General features: G+C 42.7%; 1 protein-coding gene across 5 annotated transcripts in view; it reads left to right on the plus strand.

Annotated features, from left to right (window-relative positions):
* Positions 1-15,601, plus strand: part of rhbdl1 (rhomboid, veinlet-like 1 (Drosophila)) — a 53,767-nt gene that overhangs the window by 5,451 nt on the left and 32,715 nt on the right. For 3 of the 5 annotated variants that reach the window (XM_063481398.1, XM_063481399.1, XM_063481397.1), the window contains exons 2-5: positions 5,154-5,312; positions 14,017-14,241; positions 15,201-15,349; positions 15,470-15,582. In XM_063481398.1, the coding sequence (XP_063337468.1) occupies positions 5,154-5,312; positions 14,017-14,241; positions 15,201-15,349; positions 15,470-15,582 (646 nt within the window). Of the gene's footprint in view, positions 1-2,865; positions 3,741-5,153; positions 5,313-14,016; positions 14,242-15,200; positions 15,350-15,469; positions 15,583-15,601 lie in introns of those variants that run through there. The other 2 variants (XM_063481400.1, XM_063481401.1) reach the window with 2 other exon arrangements.

The following is a 15,601-nucleotide window of genomic DNA, read 5'->3' on the forward strand; positions in this document are numbered from 1 at the left end:
ATAACAGAAGACAGGAAAAGATCAGTAAAGAAACAACTTCCCCAAACCAAAGCACAAATAAAACAATAAGTAAGACAGGCTGATCTAAAGTATGATTAAAGTTCAGCCTGATTAATATAAATGTCACTGACAGTTGCTAATATATTGGAAAACCAAAAATACTTACCACTGAGTTGATGTCTTTCTGTCCAACAACAGGAGTGCTGGTCCCGAGCCTCAAAGACAGTAAGAAGCAAGCAGAGGGAGAAAAAAACAGAACATTGATTTGATCCTTAATGGCTGTGCAATCACTGTAACATAGAGTTCGCTTATGTTGTTAAATAAAGGCTAGATTTGACATTAATAGATGCCACAGATGTTCTAAAGCTGCCACAAAGCATGAAAAAATAGACGTCTCCGAAAACGTCGGAGCATTTTTGCAAATATGTGATGTCTTGATAAATCGAGCAGATATTTGAAATTTACACAGCTACATTCTCGCCTGAAAATATCTTAAAAGTTTATTTTGTGACCCAGAAAAAGTAATACGTTTTTCAGCAGTGCTCCTCCGCCATTGCCGCGCTTACAAGTGCGCACAGGCTCCGACAACCGTGGCCGACAAATGCGATCCTCTTTTTCCCCAGACTACCCTTTCTGGGTCACAAAATAACCTTTTAAGATATTTTCAGGCGAGAATGTAGCTGAGTAATGCTCAAATATCTACTTAATTTATCAAAATATCACATATTTGCAAAAGTGCTTCCACGTTTTCGGAGAGCTCCGTTATCCACCCCCCACACCACACCCACCCCACCCCTAACGGCTGCACCTCCCAAAGAATTTTGTCTGGGCTCTTATCTCACTTATTTATTTCAAACAATCAACAAAAAAATTCACCGACGTAGTTTTATGTAAGGTTTTTAAGGCTGTGGTGTTAATTTTTAAGTAACATGAGCCCAGCGGCAGCAGCAACGCTAGGCTAACACTAACTAGCTAGCAAGATTAGAAACCTGGTGCTAAACTAAGAGAAGCCACAAAATCAGTTTGAATAAGAGTAAACATTTACTCACCAAGTCAGTAAAGATCCACAGCAATGACAACAATAATATCTCCAGGTTTGCTCAATATATTCCATAACAAATGCTGGTGCCATGAACATGCGGACTGATCCGGGAGGGAGGAGAACGGCAGTCACGTGGCATTTTCAAAACACATCTTTCATCCTTCCGCCCTGAGAAGCAAAACTTCCAGCTTACTTAGTTTTTCTAAGTTAGGACAACTCAAATTAATCGAGTTTATCAGCATTTTTGCATAAAAAGTACTGGTAACTTATTTAAATTGAGTTCTAATAACAAATTGATAAAAATTGAGTTCAGCCTATTTAATATTTTTAATTAAACACAATATTACATTTTACAGTGTGAACACATTTTGAAAACTAAAAGCGGTATTCATCAGAAAATAGAATCCTTGTTGTGCTTTTTATTGTCAGATCCACAGTCCAAAATTAAGAGCTTTTGTGTACTTTAATCAATCAGTCATCAGTATTGTTGCTGAATAATTTTCTTTAGATCAAAGAGCCCAAAAAGCAGTAAAGATTAAACTGTCTACAAGCTGTAGACAGTTTAATCATCTCTGCTTTCTGCCCTTGATAATGTCACTGCAGTGTTAGCTACAGCTCCACTGACAGAGCAACTGTCAGTGTCATGTGTTCTGCATGTAAGATTATACACCAATTTAACACAGCATTTAAACCGACTGCCCTATTGTATTCGTCCCTCTTGTAACACCTAAACAGCTCTGGATGCAGACCCTCTGGAGGGTGTCCTTCAGTGTCTGACACTGGGACGTTAATAGAGGATCCTTTGCGTCCTGTGTGTTGTGAAGATGAGCATCCATGAATCAGGCTCTGATTCTGAATGCCAGGTCTCGAGGTTTTCACAGCAAAATGATCAATGTTAATTCACGTCATCTGTCAGTGGTTTTAATGTTATGGCTGAACCATGTTTCAGCACTGCTGTCTGTATCCGTGTCACAGCTGGGGGTTTGTGGTTTGTGTCTGTTCTCGAGGGTTTGCCCTCGAGTTCCTGTGGAACAGACAGATAAATCAGTCTTTGGCTGGGGTCAGTCAGAGTCGCTGTGCTGAAGGTAATGGAGGTCCCAGGGGTTAACACTGAGATCATTTCCCTGCAGTCAGCACTCTTCTCCTCTCTACCCTCCTCATGTATACATTTTCATCCTGTGTCTTGTCCACCTCCTCACACTTGCTCTTGAGGCAGCCCGATTTGGTTGATCCGTCTGCCTCAACACCATCATAATTTCCTGCTCCGCCTCCCTTTACATCTACACCCAGAGTTCATCGTAGCACCGCCTCATTCTTATCTCGTTGGTCTCTTTCTTATCCATCTTCATTTTTATTTTCCTTCCCTCCGTCTTTCCCCTTTTTACAGCCTTTTTCTCTCTCGCCCCCCTCTTTGTTGTGTCTTTCCTTTGCCTCTCGAATGCCAATATGTTTGTAGGGGTAAATGCAAGAAAGGGATGACACGCAGGCAAACCATGTAACCATGGCAACGCATGCAGCTTGTCAAAGTGTCACCCTCACCAGTGTCGCCCTCACCAGTGTTGGATCGCTTCAATAACTGCTTCCCTCTCAGTGCTTTTCCCTCCTTCTTCCAAACCCTTTCTTCCCTCTGTTTCTCTGCCCCGCTCCCTTGTTCATGCACATCAACAGCCTGTCCAAGGGAGGGGGGAAAAAAGAAAAAAATCAGGCCCTCCTTCTTGCCAACACTCATTTATCTCAGTGTGCCTCATCTTGGTAATTGATAACCCTAATTGGCTACAAGAACCAATCCTCCACCTTCATGTATCCTCTGCAGACAGTCTCCCCTATGTGACGTTCTTCCTAAATAAGGTCATACCATGGAGGGAGAAGTATCTGTGCAGTATGACAGCTCAGTGTCAACACTTGTGGTTTGTGTAAATGTGCACAGCCATATACAGCGTGCCTGTGCGCTTCTGCTGTATGTGTAGGGTAGTGATGTGCTGACATATGGAGGCTGACAGTAATCAGACGTCCCCAGTGTGGCTCTCTGTTCCCCCTGTCAGCCCGGGCTGAGCCGGGAGCACATTAGAATCTTATCTATCTCTCCTCTGTGGCAAAAGGATGCAGAGCACTGGAGTGTGTCACAGCCTTCTTATAGGAAAGAGAAGTAGAGGACTCACTGCCAGACCGCTGGGTTAGCCAGACGTGCACAGACGGCAGTGAGGCATTTTTACTTTCAGTCCCGTCTCCGTTCTGGCGCTCTCCCCCCTCTTGTTTCATACCTTCTCGTCCTTCAACTTTAATCTCGGCATTTTCCATTTTCTTTCATTTCATCAACCCGCCAACCACCCACCTACCTCTTCCATTTTTCACCTCTTGCCTCCTTGCTGTCACCCCCTCCCCCCTCTATATCCCCCCACATATGATCTTGGTACACTACACATCAACACTGAAGATAACTGTGCTGCTGCGCTCGGTTCTTCTCAAGGGAAGAATGAGGCCATGTTTTAACAAACATCCGTGGAACACAGAGTTAAGGAGATTACCTAAAAATAAACGGGGGGGCCGTGCTGTTCCTATTTTGGTTCATTTGTGTCCACAAATTTGGTAATATGTTCATTCCAGTCTGCCATGGGAGTGCTGGCTATCACATTCACAGTCAAGATGTGATGTGTAAACAGTCGTCAGTCAAACATAAATGTAAATTTAGTAAGTTTATGTGAGTACAAACACTTTGTTGAGGGTATAACATTTATTTTTTCCTGCTGATGAGTTATTTAGTGGTTGTAGAGTATTAACAATATCCCTTCACTACATCATGTAGCAGTAGAAAACACTCATCCTAATTAAATCATTAAAACTTACCATGAACTTCCTGCTTTCACTAGCGCTCTCCCAGGTGACTAAACAGTGTCCAGGGAGTGAAAATCTGAAATGCATGCTCTCACACCGATGCATTCCCTGATTCATGTTCTTTGCTCCTTCGTTGAGCAGTAAAGCCTTTAGCTTTGAGCTTCCTGCAGTAGAGACCGACACAGTGTCGGTGCAGATCACGTCCAGACTAAGGCAGCTTTTAGATCATATCCATCTCATGGACTTGTGACACGACCAACGGTGATCCAGCATGACTGACTACACCCTGACGCAACATCTGAAAAGCTCCCCCCCCCCCCCCCCCCTTTCCTGGGGTGACAAAAGGCCGTCGGTATGCTCTCCAGAACCTAATGAGGCACTTTAGCATTCAGGAAACAGTTAAAAGAGAAGCAGCAAGGACTCTTCCCATGCGGTCTCTTTGTGCTGCTTCGGTTTGTCCTCGGGCACAGTCTCACAAACACAGATGCACTAAGGAGAGTGGGCATGAGAAATTAACGCTCCATTGCTCCAAAGTAGAGAAGAAAATGAAGTAGTGCTGTATGTTATGCTGGAAAAAAAAGGTGGGGGGGGGGGAGACCCACATTACATAAACCAAGCATAGACACACACCCTATACTTTACAAGCCATTTTTAACCTGGTGCTATTTCAAACAAAAACACTCAGACGATTTTATGACTTTCTCCTGCTTAAATCAATTACAAGGAGCAGCTCTGCCATACAGACATCAGCAGTAATAACCCACGGGGCTGTGGGTCTTTGTGAGTGGCGATTATAAAAAAAAAAAAACCACACTGACTGTGAGTCGCAAATGTGGCCAAAAACAGACTCGTGCAGTCAAAGGAGGCACCCACACAGGAATAAAGACTGAAAAGTCGGTCAGGATTTTTGGGGGGGTTTGATTTGTTTTTCGTGTTTTTAGGAAACCTAGAATGACAAAAACTCGCCCGTCTCTTGTTGCTGCTTTCAACAGCCTAGCATGTTGGGTTTCAATGGATTTGCTCCTTTTATGAGGTTTAAAGTGTCTTTTAAAGACATCATATAAGCATCAGCTTAATGAAATCTGGTGTCAAGCCCCGAAGAGACTGTTGTGTCTGTAAATACTGGTACACCCCAGCTGTCTATTACTTGATGTGTTCTCCCAGAGGGCAAACTGACACCTGCTTATTAAAAAATAAAGATGCATAATAGTGCATTGTAGCGGCTGCCTTGCGGTTTTTACTCCAAGGGTTTTGTTTTTGTGTTTTTATTTATTTTCAGCTGGACCCAGAGAACACCGGTTTCATTGCAGTGGAGAACTTTACCAGTTTGGTGGAGCACCATGAGCTGCAGCTGGACCCATCCAAGCTGGACATGCTGTTAGCCCTCGTCCAGAGCAATGAAGACGGGCAGGTGTGCTACCAGGAGCTCATCGAGTTGGTGAGTGGAAACCGCGAGCGCGCGAGCGCGCGTGCACGGGCGCAAATAGCGATGCGGAGGGGGGAGTTGCTTTGTATCCCGCTGCGCACAACAACACGCACACAAACATCCCACCTTTTTTTTTCTCTTTTTGTTGGATTTCAGAAAGGTTACAGAATTGATTCAGACAGAGCCGGCGAGCTCTGCAGTGGCAAAAATTGACTCGACCATTTAGGTCGTTGTCCTCCAAAAGAAGGATCAATCTTTCCAGTTAATGTGTCGGTAAATCCAGACACTTAACCTCACAAGCCGACAACAGCAAGTGCGGGAAACACCCACACCGAGCTGGCAGAGCACAGGGTCGAAGCAATAGATTCTGTTTATTATAACACATATATACTGAAACACACTAATACTGTAAGGAGTAACATATTAAACGCAATATGGCTGAATAGTGTTGTTTTTCCAATATTCCAGATACATCTCATGGTTTAATTTGAACCGTTTTCTAATGTTTGACTCCCCGATGAGTGATTATGTGCCAGAAAGTGTTCTATAAGCTGATGTGAGGACAGTCTGTGTGCTGTCATCTCTTAACCACAGCCACAGATGACTTAATGTGAAGCATGCCTTCCTTTTAATTCATTCCCTGCTCTTCTTGTTGCAGTTACAAATTCATGTAGAGCTTTATATCTGAAAGCCTGAGTCTCTCCAAGCCCACAGATGAGCACCTGCTTTTGGCTCCTGGTGCTGTAGGGTGTAAGCATAGTGATTAATTCAAGGCAGTGCAATTCCTGGGATGTTTTCTCTTCCTTAAGCTCATTTTCCCCCGCTCCTGCTTTCTTTTTCTGTTTATCTCTTTTTCTGTGTGTGTGTGTCTCTATGCATGCTTCTGTGCTTGCATGTTGTGCTCCCTATGATTTGTAGCAAAGGCCACATGAGGCCATTCAATTTGGAGCTGGTCCCATTTCTGAGGTCTGTGCCACTACAGACTGTAGAGGTGCTGCTCCCACAGAACAGCCTCTCCTAGAATTGTACATCTCTCTTTCGCAACCATTGTTGAAGTGTGGGTTGGTTTTTTCCCGTATCCTTCTCATCTCGTTGCATCTCATCTGAATCCTCCCCTTCTGAGTCCATGCAATATCGCCTCCCCTTCATTATGAACCTGTCTCCTTGAGCCCTCGGATCTCATTTCCTTCTCTTTCATTCCCTTCTTCTCTTTTTCTTGTGAACATATGTTCTGCGGAGGAAAGAGGTAAAAAAAAAAAAAAACAGCCTCGCCTCCAACATCATCAGGGAGACACTTTTAAAATTGCCCATCAGCCAAATGCAAATTGCCTTCGATTAGCCCGGCATTGGTAGTAGTCGGCAGCAATCTGAGGTAATTTGAGAGCGCCCATGTCTCACACAGATATCGACCCCCAGGTCTGTTTTTTAAAGATTCGTCCGATTCGCACATGTGAATGCGAACAATACCCCCGCTGTTGTGCACATGCGTGCGATTTGCATATATGCAAACATTTTCAAGAAGTTTATTATTAATTGATGCAGCCTCCCACTTCCTTGCTGTCTGTCTCACCGCCTCCCCTCTCCCTGATGTGTACAGACACACACAGACACACTGCAGGCAGACTCTCATTCATACACATGAGCCCTGTGTGTGCAGATTTGCTGAGTAATTTAGAGGATATTTGAATGTTGATGCGAATCTGGCCTCTCATCGTGCGGCACGTGATGCGCGAGCTCTGCAGACAGAGTGCAGCACGTAGTATGACATTTTCATCCGGATCATGGGCGAATACCTTGGGCCTTCTTTCCCCTCCTCGCTCTGCGTGGCTCTCACCTCATTGGCTTCTTCGCCCTCTGAAGATTGGATTTAGTCCAGTTCTCCCTTCCCTTATTTATTTATTTTGCTTGCTTCTTTTCACATAACTGTATCTGAAGCAGATTTGTAAGTGGTACTCCACAGTGTATAACAGATGACAGTCGTGTTGTCATTTGGAAGGTTCAGTGCTGCTACAGTGTTATAGCCGCTGCCTGAAGTCTGGTGTCTGTATTGATTTTGTGGTCTGGCCTCTGTGGAAAATGTAACACCCCTGCACATTATTAAAATGGACATAGCAAGATGCATTGTGTGTCTGTGTGTGTGTGTGTGTGTATTCTCAATCTGTGCCTTTTCAGCTCACAAGCTGGTGAGATTTCTCTCTGTTGTGTCTCTTAGCGGCTGTGTTCAACATTTTTCTTTTTTTTCCTGATTTGTTGTTCTACATTCGCTCTGTGAGTTTTGCAGCCGTGAATTCACACTGCCTCTCTCGACCTCAGTGGGTGTAAATGTGTTTTGAATCACACCGTTAGGCAACAGCTTCTCTGGTGTCTGCGCGAGAGCGTGCGCGCTCGCACTAGTACAAGACTGCCTCGCGCGTCGTTCACGTTCGAGTCATCTTTCATGCAGGGCGATCCGAGCCAGAGAACTCCATCAGTTCAGCCAGAGGGGTGAATAAGTAACGCTCTGCTAAAGCCTCTCTTGGGGAACTGTGCATACACTCACGCACGCCTGCACACACACACTCGTACATATACGAAAGACTAGTGGTCTGTGTCTGACTGCTAATCAGTGCAGACTTCTGCACAAGGAAACCAATAGACATTTTCAAGCAGCTCCACAGTAAAACGCAGACATTTGATCAATTCAGAAGGCTAAAAGACACCTGAGGTTTCAAAGGTCATACATTAGGGGTTTGGAGGGGATGAAAGTGTGAAAGATGAGCATGGGTTTAAGAACTCAGGGAAAAAGGATTTCACCGGGGAAGTCTGATGTATTCCTATGTTTAATTTCACCTATTGAGCCCTCTGATGCTATCATGTTCCAGCTATGTAGCTGAAGAAGTGTGTCACCGCACTCCTTCGGGTGGTAATTTGGCTAATGTTCGAAAGAGATACAAAATGGCAGCCATGGTTAATTACATGGGTGAAGTGTGTGTTTCAGAGATTATAGCAGGGGTTTCTCTGTGTTCAGGTTGAAGGATTTTTAGGACTTCGCCTTTTCCTGTTTTCATTTTTATCCTTTTGCCCAGATGTTGCGCTAATATTCTCCGGTCCCTCAGGAGGTGATGTTAGGGAAACACTTTTGAATTTGAATAAATATTAAATGTCTTAAACTGAGCGTTTGAGATCCAAAAGTCTAGTTAAAGTTTCATTCTGGAAGTAGGCGATTACAGCATTTTTAAAGTTTCCAAGGTCTCCCAAGTCACAGTGTTCACGGGGCATCTCTCTCCTGGGACACAGATGCTACCTATCAGCATCCCACTGCACGCTAAACTCCAGTTGAAGCTTTGTGTTGTAGATGGGTTCCCAACTAAAGTAATGCACTTTGCCTAAGTGTCCTGGAGTAAAGACCTTTTTTCTTTTTGGAGTTTTAGCACTGCAACTATTAAGCCATGAAGGAAGGTTGTGGCCGCAAACTGCTGAGAGGGAAAGGGAAAAAAAAGAAAAAAGGTGGACTCTGATTTTTAAAAAGGATCTTGAGTAAGAAAGAACCTGAGTATCTGGGTCAGGGTAGAATCAGCGAGGCTGAGATCCGCAGTGATTTAGAGGCTGCTGCGAGAGAGCACGACAGAGTGAGAGAGAGTAAAGGAGAAGGGTGCTTTTGGCCCTTTGGATGACTCGCAAATTAGATGGTAAATGCAAACAGTGACACTGTTAGCCTGGTGATGGTGAATCTGTAGCACGGTTAACTGGCACAGCTTTCGATTCTTTCGGCATCAATAACTGATTCATCGCAGGAGGAAGGAAAGTGGGCATAATCAGAATCATTTATGGATTGTTTTGCAGCTGCAATGCAGACATCTGGATGGCCTTTAAGATGCTTTTTTCCCCCAAATTGTTATTGCTAATTAGTATTGAGCTGCATGGTATTGACCATGTGGTGTGGCTAATTAATCCATCAAGAACGATTGACTAGAGCTGAGAGCAGCACGTACAGTAGGCAACCTGCAGCCACCATGAGGCACACACTGCTGTCAGTCTGCTCCAATCAGCCATCCCTAAAGGGGAATACTGCCTTTATATGTGTTTGTGCTCTTTGCCTCACCATCACTTATTTCCCAGCAGACTGTGCCCCATCAGGGAACTGATGCACACCTCAGAGATTTTCCCTTACAGCGCTATACTGATGTCATGTGAATTTATTTTTTCCTCCCTGTGCACTTTGCTTTGTCACTCCTCAAGTTTTGACTTTTGACGTTTATGTGTGTGTGTGTGTGTTATTGTCTGGTTGCCGTCTCTCTCCTGTCGTCACATCAAAAGGCTGCTAATGCTCACTTTAGTGTCGGCAGTCCTGCATGTCAGAGAAGGTGAAGCAGAGTGACAGCCGCGCTTAACCGTGCCTTCGGGGAACAACTTTTCACTCAGGCAATATGAATGGGAGAGAATACAGTAGCAATGTAGAAAGAGGCAGTAGGTGCTGTCACTGAGCCAGATTAAATAAGCTGTGATCTTATTTGTAAAAGAAGCCAGTCCCATTTTCTTTGTTTAAACTGTACATTCAGTTATATTAAGACATCTCACCTTTCACTGTCCACTGGTGGCCTCAGAAAAATCTGTTAATCAAACTCACACAGACAGGCATCTGATCTCCCCGTCTTATGTTTCCCATCTCTGCCTTCTAATGTCCCCATGCTCCTTTTGCTCCGCTTCCACTTCCTGCCTCAAGTATTGTATAATTGCATTTTCCAGGCCTGATTTCCATACTAAATATGCAACCCTCCGTCTGTGGGAGAGCCAGCAGCCCAGCTCGACATCGTTCTGGTTATCACTTTGCAACAGGCCCTTACACCCTCGCTGTACAACCACCAGTATCATAATTACCCACAGTTAGGATAGTTACCACATCCTGCTCTGCTAGCTTCCAAAAGGGATTAGCACTTTTTTTACCTCCCGATTTTTGCCTGAGCGATTTCTTGAAAAGGAGGAAGAAACAGTCGCCGCTATTCGCATTTCTTCATTATTTGTTCATCTACATTTACAGATTTTGTCTTCTAGCATGTTTAGCTCATTAGCTTTTATAGATATTGACCCACAATTTCTTCCACTGTGGCTCCTGCTGTGTCTATGTATAATGAGTGTACAAGCAGCAGGGCCTGGCTAATGAATTACTGATGGTGTACCTTTAATGGTGGGTTGTACTTCCTGCAGGTCCCCTGAAGAGGTTCTGTTACACTTCACATGAGGCTGCCATGTTTGTCTAAAGTTACTGTTACGTGAAACCCATATGTACAGTAAGGTTTTCTGTTGTAGCTGCTGCCTTCTTACTCTTTCTAGAATCTCGTTTCATCATACATTATTTGATTTTAAGATAATTGTTTAGTCTGCCAGCTCGCCTCATATGTTTTAGCTACACCAGAGATTTCCACCATCATCATAGCTGTGACTCATGCGTGCTGATTTTCTATTAGGAAATACAGATATTGAATCTAAAGTGCCCCTGCTGTGGGTAGCCGGTCAGGCAGTATTTTCAGTGGTAACTCTGGTGGAAAAGAACTCCGTGTTGTTATCCTGGCAGTTCTCTGGCTCGGCTGTCAAAATCGTGGCATTAGGATAGTTTTCATCCTAAGCCTCTATTAAAGAACTTATCAAGAGCTGGTGCTGTCAGCCTGCAAGCTTCTGCACAGGCCCTGCTCACTAAGCAAACCTGGAGTCCATGATTAAAATGAAGACATACAAACACACATGTACAAACGCCTTCTTTCTTTCCATGCAATAGTTCCTTTCAACTAAGATTTGCTTTTCAAGGGCGGACACACTTCAACAACATATTATTACAATGCCTGAGGCGTAATTGATCTAACCAGCAGTCAGGCTTACATTTGTCTAAATTTAAAAAAAAGACCCTACTCATTGAATAACTTTCTTATCTCTTTTTTAAAAATCTGTTGTGTGCTAAAACCAATCACATGTTTTTAAACATGTAACATAGCTTTTGTAGGAGGAAAAATAAAAATTCACGTGCTCTCACAGATTCATTAAGCACTAAATACCTCTCAACTTCTGCTTTAGTTAGAATAAGATCTAAAGCTAGTCATGAACATAAACTGTGTAGTTTCTGAAAGAAGCGTTGTAGTTAAATTAAGTGCTGGCAGAGAGATTTGCCATCATTTAACTGTTGTTTTACAGTGTACCTAATGTAATCTGCAACATTCTGCACTGTAAAAATATTACTGCCTTGTGCTGTATGGAATAAAAGCTTCACAATATAATATTGCTGGTTGCCATTACGCTGACATTATACTCAGTCATGCTGGTCTTACGAACAAAACTGTAACAATGTTCTTGGGCGCACGAACAATAAAGGTTGAAACGCAAAATAAAAAGGAAAACGATAAGCAAGATATTTGTATTCAATTAGTAAATGTATACAGTAATTCACTATCAAAGGAACAGTAAGTAAGCATCTGAATAAAATATCCTCCTCATTTCGTCTTCCTCACAAGCTTCATCTCCCTAACTGAAGTCAGTGCTCTAAAACAGAAAAACATGCCTAAACATGCTCATATTTAGGCATGATATTGTCGCAATTGCTTATTGTCAGCAGATTTACAGACAACTGATAAGAAGTGGGTTAAACAATAAGAGCAGCTGGTGATGGGCTAACATTATGCCAGCTAATGTTTTGCTAGTGTCCTAAAAATCGCACATTCCCTCTGATAAACAGTTTGATTGCATTCTCACATTGTGTTAGAGCTTTGGGGGTTTTGTTTGCCAATTTCCAAGTCCAACAATGTTAAATCCACTTCAAAGAAAATTTTAGTAGCATCAACTAACAGCAGCTAACATGGGTTAACAGCAGCTAACATGGGCTAACGGCAGCTAATATGGGCTAACAGCAGCTAACAGAAGCTAATAAGGGCTAACAGCAGCGCTCACTAATAGAAAAGTTCATAATATCATCAGCAACTCACCTCAGTATTGCTGTCATTGGACAGAATTTACAATATTCACAAATAATAATGCATTCCTTAAAAAATATCCAGTCTTTTTAAACTGCTGTGTATTTGTTTTACCAAATCCCTTCTGTACCAGCGTTTGTCTATCATTCCTGACATACAGGCATGACTGGCTGTCAAAGTGACAAACTAATAAACTCAATATTTATAACTTTACTTTGTCCTGCGTAAGCCATTCCACTTAGTCTAAGTTTGCAAAAACATTAATTAAACATATAGAAATCATCCATAAATGAAGAATAATGTAATAACAGGCAAGAAGTTAAGAAAACTACAGTGTCCCTAGTCTTGCCTTTGTGAAAGCAGAAGTTTATGACTGTTAGTTTGTTCTGATCCAGGGTGATTAGTCACACTGATGAGCTTCTCTCAGATTATGTGAGAACAAACCCTCCTTTGTTTTTGTTTGATCCACTTAGTGTGAGGAAAGTTATGGATTTAATTGCTGAAATGAGACCAGCAGGCGAGATGAGATCTGTTTATTCTGGCAAGGTGTTCTCCAGCTGTTGACAGTAATGCTTCTAAGGTTCTCTTGTTTGCAAAAAAAAAAGAAAAAAGAAAAAAGTATATCATCATATAGCTAAAAAAAAATAGCAAATGAATAAAGGATGCAAGGTGCTGATTCCTTAAAGTCTTTCATCCTTTCTGAACACAATAATTCGGCGGAATTTTGGATAATAAGCTTTTGTGTTCTCTTGTTGAAAGGCTGATACCGCTCTCATGCCAGTCTTGCAGCTCATTTAGCTTACTTAGCATAATGACTGAAAAAAAATAGCCTAGCTACATCCAAAAATAACAAATTCTCAACATGTTATGACTCATCTTGTTGGAACCGTACTAAAACTTAGCTTTAAAAAAGACAACTTGGCCTTTTTTTTCGACCTGTGTTTAAACTTTACCAATACTGCTTGGTGGAGAAAAGACACTGGCTGCCTGACAACCACATGTTTATGTCAAGATTTCAGGAAGTTGCATGAGATGTGGAGTGTTGTATAGTAAGCTCTAAAGGTGCTGGTACACAAACCTGCTCCCTTTGGACAAACCCAGGCTTAGTCTTTCCTCCATTTTCCTGTGGATATCTTTTATATTTAACCATAGACTGTATATGAAAGATGGATGTAGCCTCTGAGCCTGAAAAGTGAAGCATGTTCTCTTATTCTGTCGAACTGCCAGCAGTTGGTTGAATTTTCCACTTGCACAAAGAAATCGGTCTATAGAAGTATAATGAAAACCTGCTAAATTGGATCTGTCCCCTATGTAAATACTATCCTGATGACTTCATGGACTAGTTTAAAGTCTTATTCAATACAACATAATGCTTATTGGAAGTTACAGCACAATTTTGAGTCACAATGTGGGATAAAGCAGAGTTTGCTATGAGCATGCAGTCCAGTCTGGTTTCAAGACAGCAGGAGGACAGCAACAGGCACATTCAGTTCAACAGCACTTTACTAATCAGCTGTGGCTATGTCCATCATTTGTGTACAGTCTTTGTATTTCGCATACAGGCGAGAGAATGTTATTGAGCTTCTTATCTGGTGTTTTTCCCCTGAAATCAAACAAAATAAACTGAAGAAAAACCTTCACATGATCATTAAAACCTCACAATAAACAGTAAACAGATGTTTTTAGATGCCATTAGCCTAAATTAACATTCAAACATTTACCAACAAGATGTTGCACACACTGAATTTATGCATGTTTTTTTTTTTTGTTCTTTTCCTCAGATGAGCAGCAAACGCTCCAGCAGTTTCCGACGAGCCATCGCCAATGGCCGCCGTACACTGCAACGGGAGATCCTTCTGGATGAGACGGGGTTGGGTCTTTATAAACGTTTCGTCCGTTATGTGGCCTATGAGATCCTGCCCTGCGAAACTGACCGGCGCTGGTATTTCCACCAAAACCGCCTGTGTCCCCCGCCCGTCTTCATCGCCATCGTCACCATCGTCCAGGTTAGTGGGAGACATTATCAGCTGGTTTCAGAGTGTTATAAAGTGATGGAGGTTATTCTCCTGATTTATCCACAGTGATCTGGGCATTCCTAGTACTTTTGGCCCCCAGCATTTTATTTAAGATCCACAAAGTCAGCATCCAATCCCCTAAATATGCCTTCACACTGTTCTGTTAGCTCAGTTGTTCGCCTTAGACGGCCTGAAAAGATTTTCTGCCTTTGATCACACACTTTTACTGTGAGCTTGATATGAGCTGGTAACCCATTTGGGAGTCGGAGGCTTAGTGGGTGCATTTAATGTCATTCCTCCAAGCAGAAACCTTGAGCCAGCCTGGGTGTAGGATTTTTTTTTCTTTTTTTCTTTCAAACACTGGTCTTGGAACTTGGAAACCAGGTCAGTAAGCACCCTGGCCACCACCACAGTGGCTTTAATTGACCTATTATGTTAATTTTGAAAAAAGAAAAGCACTAGCACAAACGCCCTCCGAGACTACAGCTGAATGGTTGCAGATTAAGCAGCGGAAATAACCTACAGCTTCTTAACAAAACTTCATCATTTTCCCTGAAATCATCTTAATTCTTTGGGAAAGAAAGCTAAGTGCTCTTATAATGCCTCCAAATGGCACTGAATGGTCTGTAATGACAATGAGAATGTGATAATAACAGTTCGCATTCATTTTAATTCACAGAAACAATGAGTCATTATTTTATGAAAAGAAATTAATGGAATTGAACCAGATGTGCCATTTTTTTTCTTCTGTGGGCAGTAATTGTCTGCAAGACTCTAATGAGCATCAGCTGAAGAATACAAAGAAGAAGAGAACCTCATGCGCCGTTCATAAAGCACAATGGGTTTTGTTTTGCGGGGCACTTTTCACCTTCCGTACCAGCAGTCTGCAGAGAGTGCGTGTACTCGGCACAGATTGACAGTTTGGTGTCATCTTTGTGTCTGTGTCGCAGATTATTGTCTTCATGTGCTACGGCATCATGCTAAACAAGTGGGTCCTGCAGACCTATCAGCCTGACTTCATGAAGAGCCCCCTGGTCTACCACCCCGGCCACCGTGCACAAGTGTGGCGTTTCTTCAGCTACATGTTCATGCACGTCGGGTAAGCTCTTGACTCCTGCGGTACTGGTTTAGAGAAAATTCAGGTTAGCTGCTGCTGATGACACACGAAGGCCAATGCTGGCAGTTTTAATCTTACTTTCATTGTGTGCTCTGTCCTCAGTTTGGAGCAGCTGGGATTCAACGCTTTATTACAGCTGATGATCGGCGTTCCCTTAGAGATGGTCCATGGCATCCTACGAATAAGTCTGCTTTACATGGCAGGAGTGCTCGCCGGTGAGTTTTTCATTAAGTG

The sequence above is a fragment of the Pelmatolapia mariae genome, linkage group LG8 (assembly GCF_036321145.2).
Source record: "Pelmatolapia mariae isolate MD_Pm_ZW linkage group LG8, Pm_UMD_F_2, whole genome shotgun sequence".
Classification (NCBI taxonomy): domain Eukaryota; kingdom Metazoa; phylum Chordata; class Actinopteri; order Cichliformes; family Cichlidae; genus Pelmatolapia; species Pelmatolapia mariae.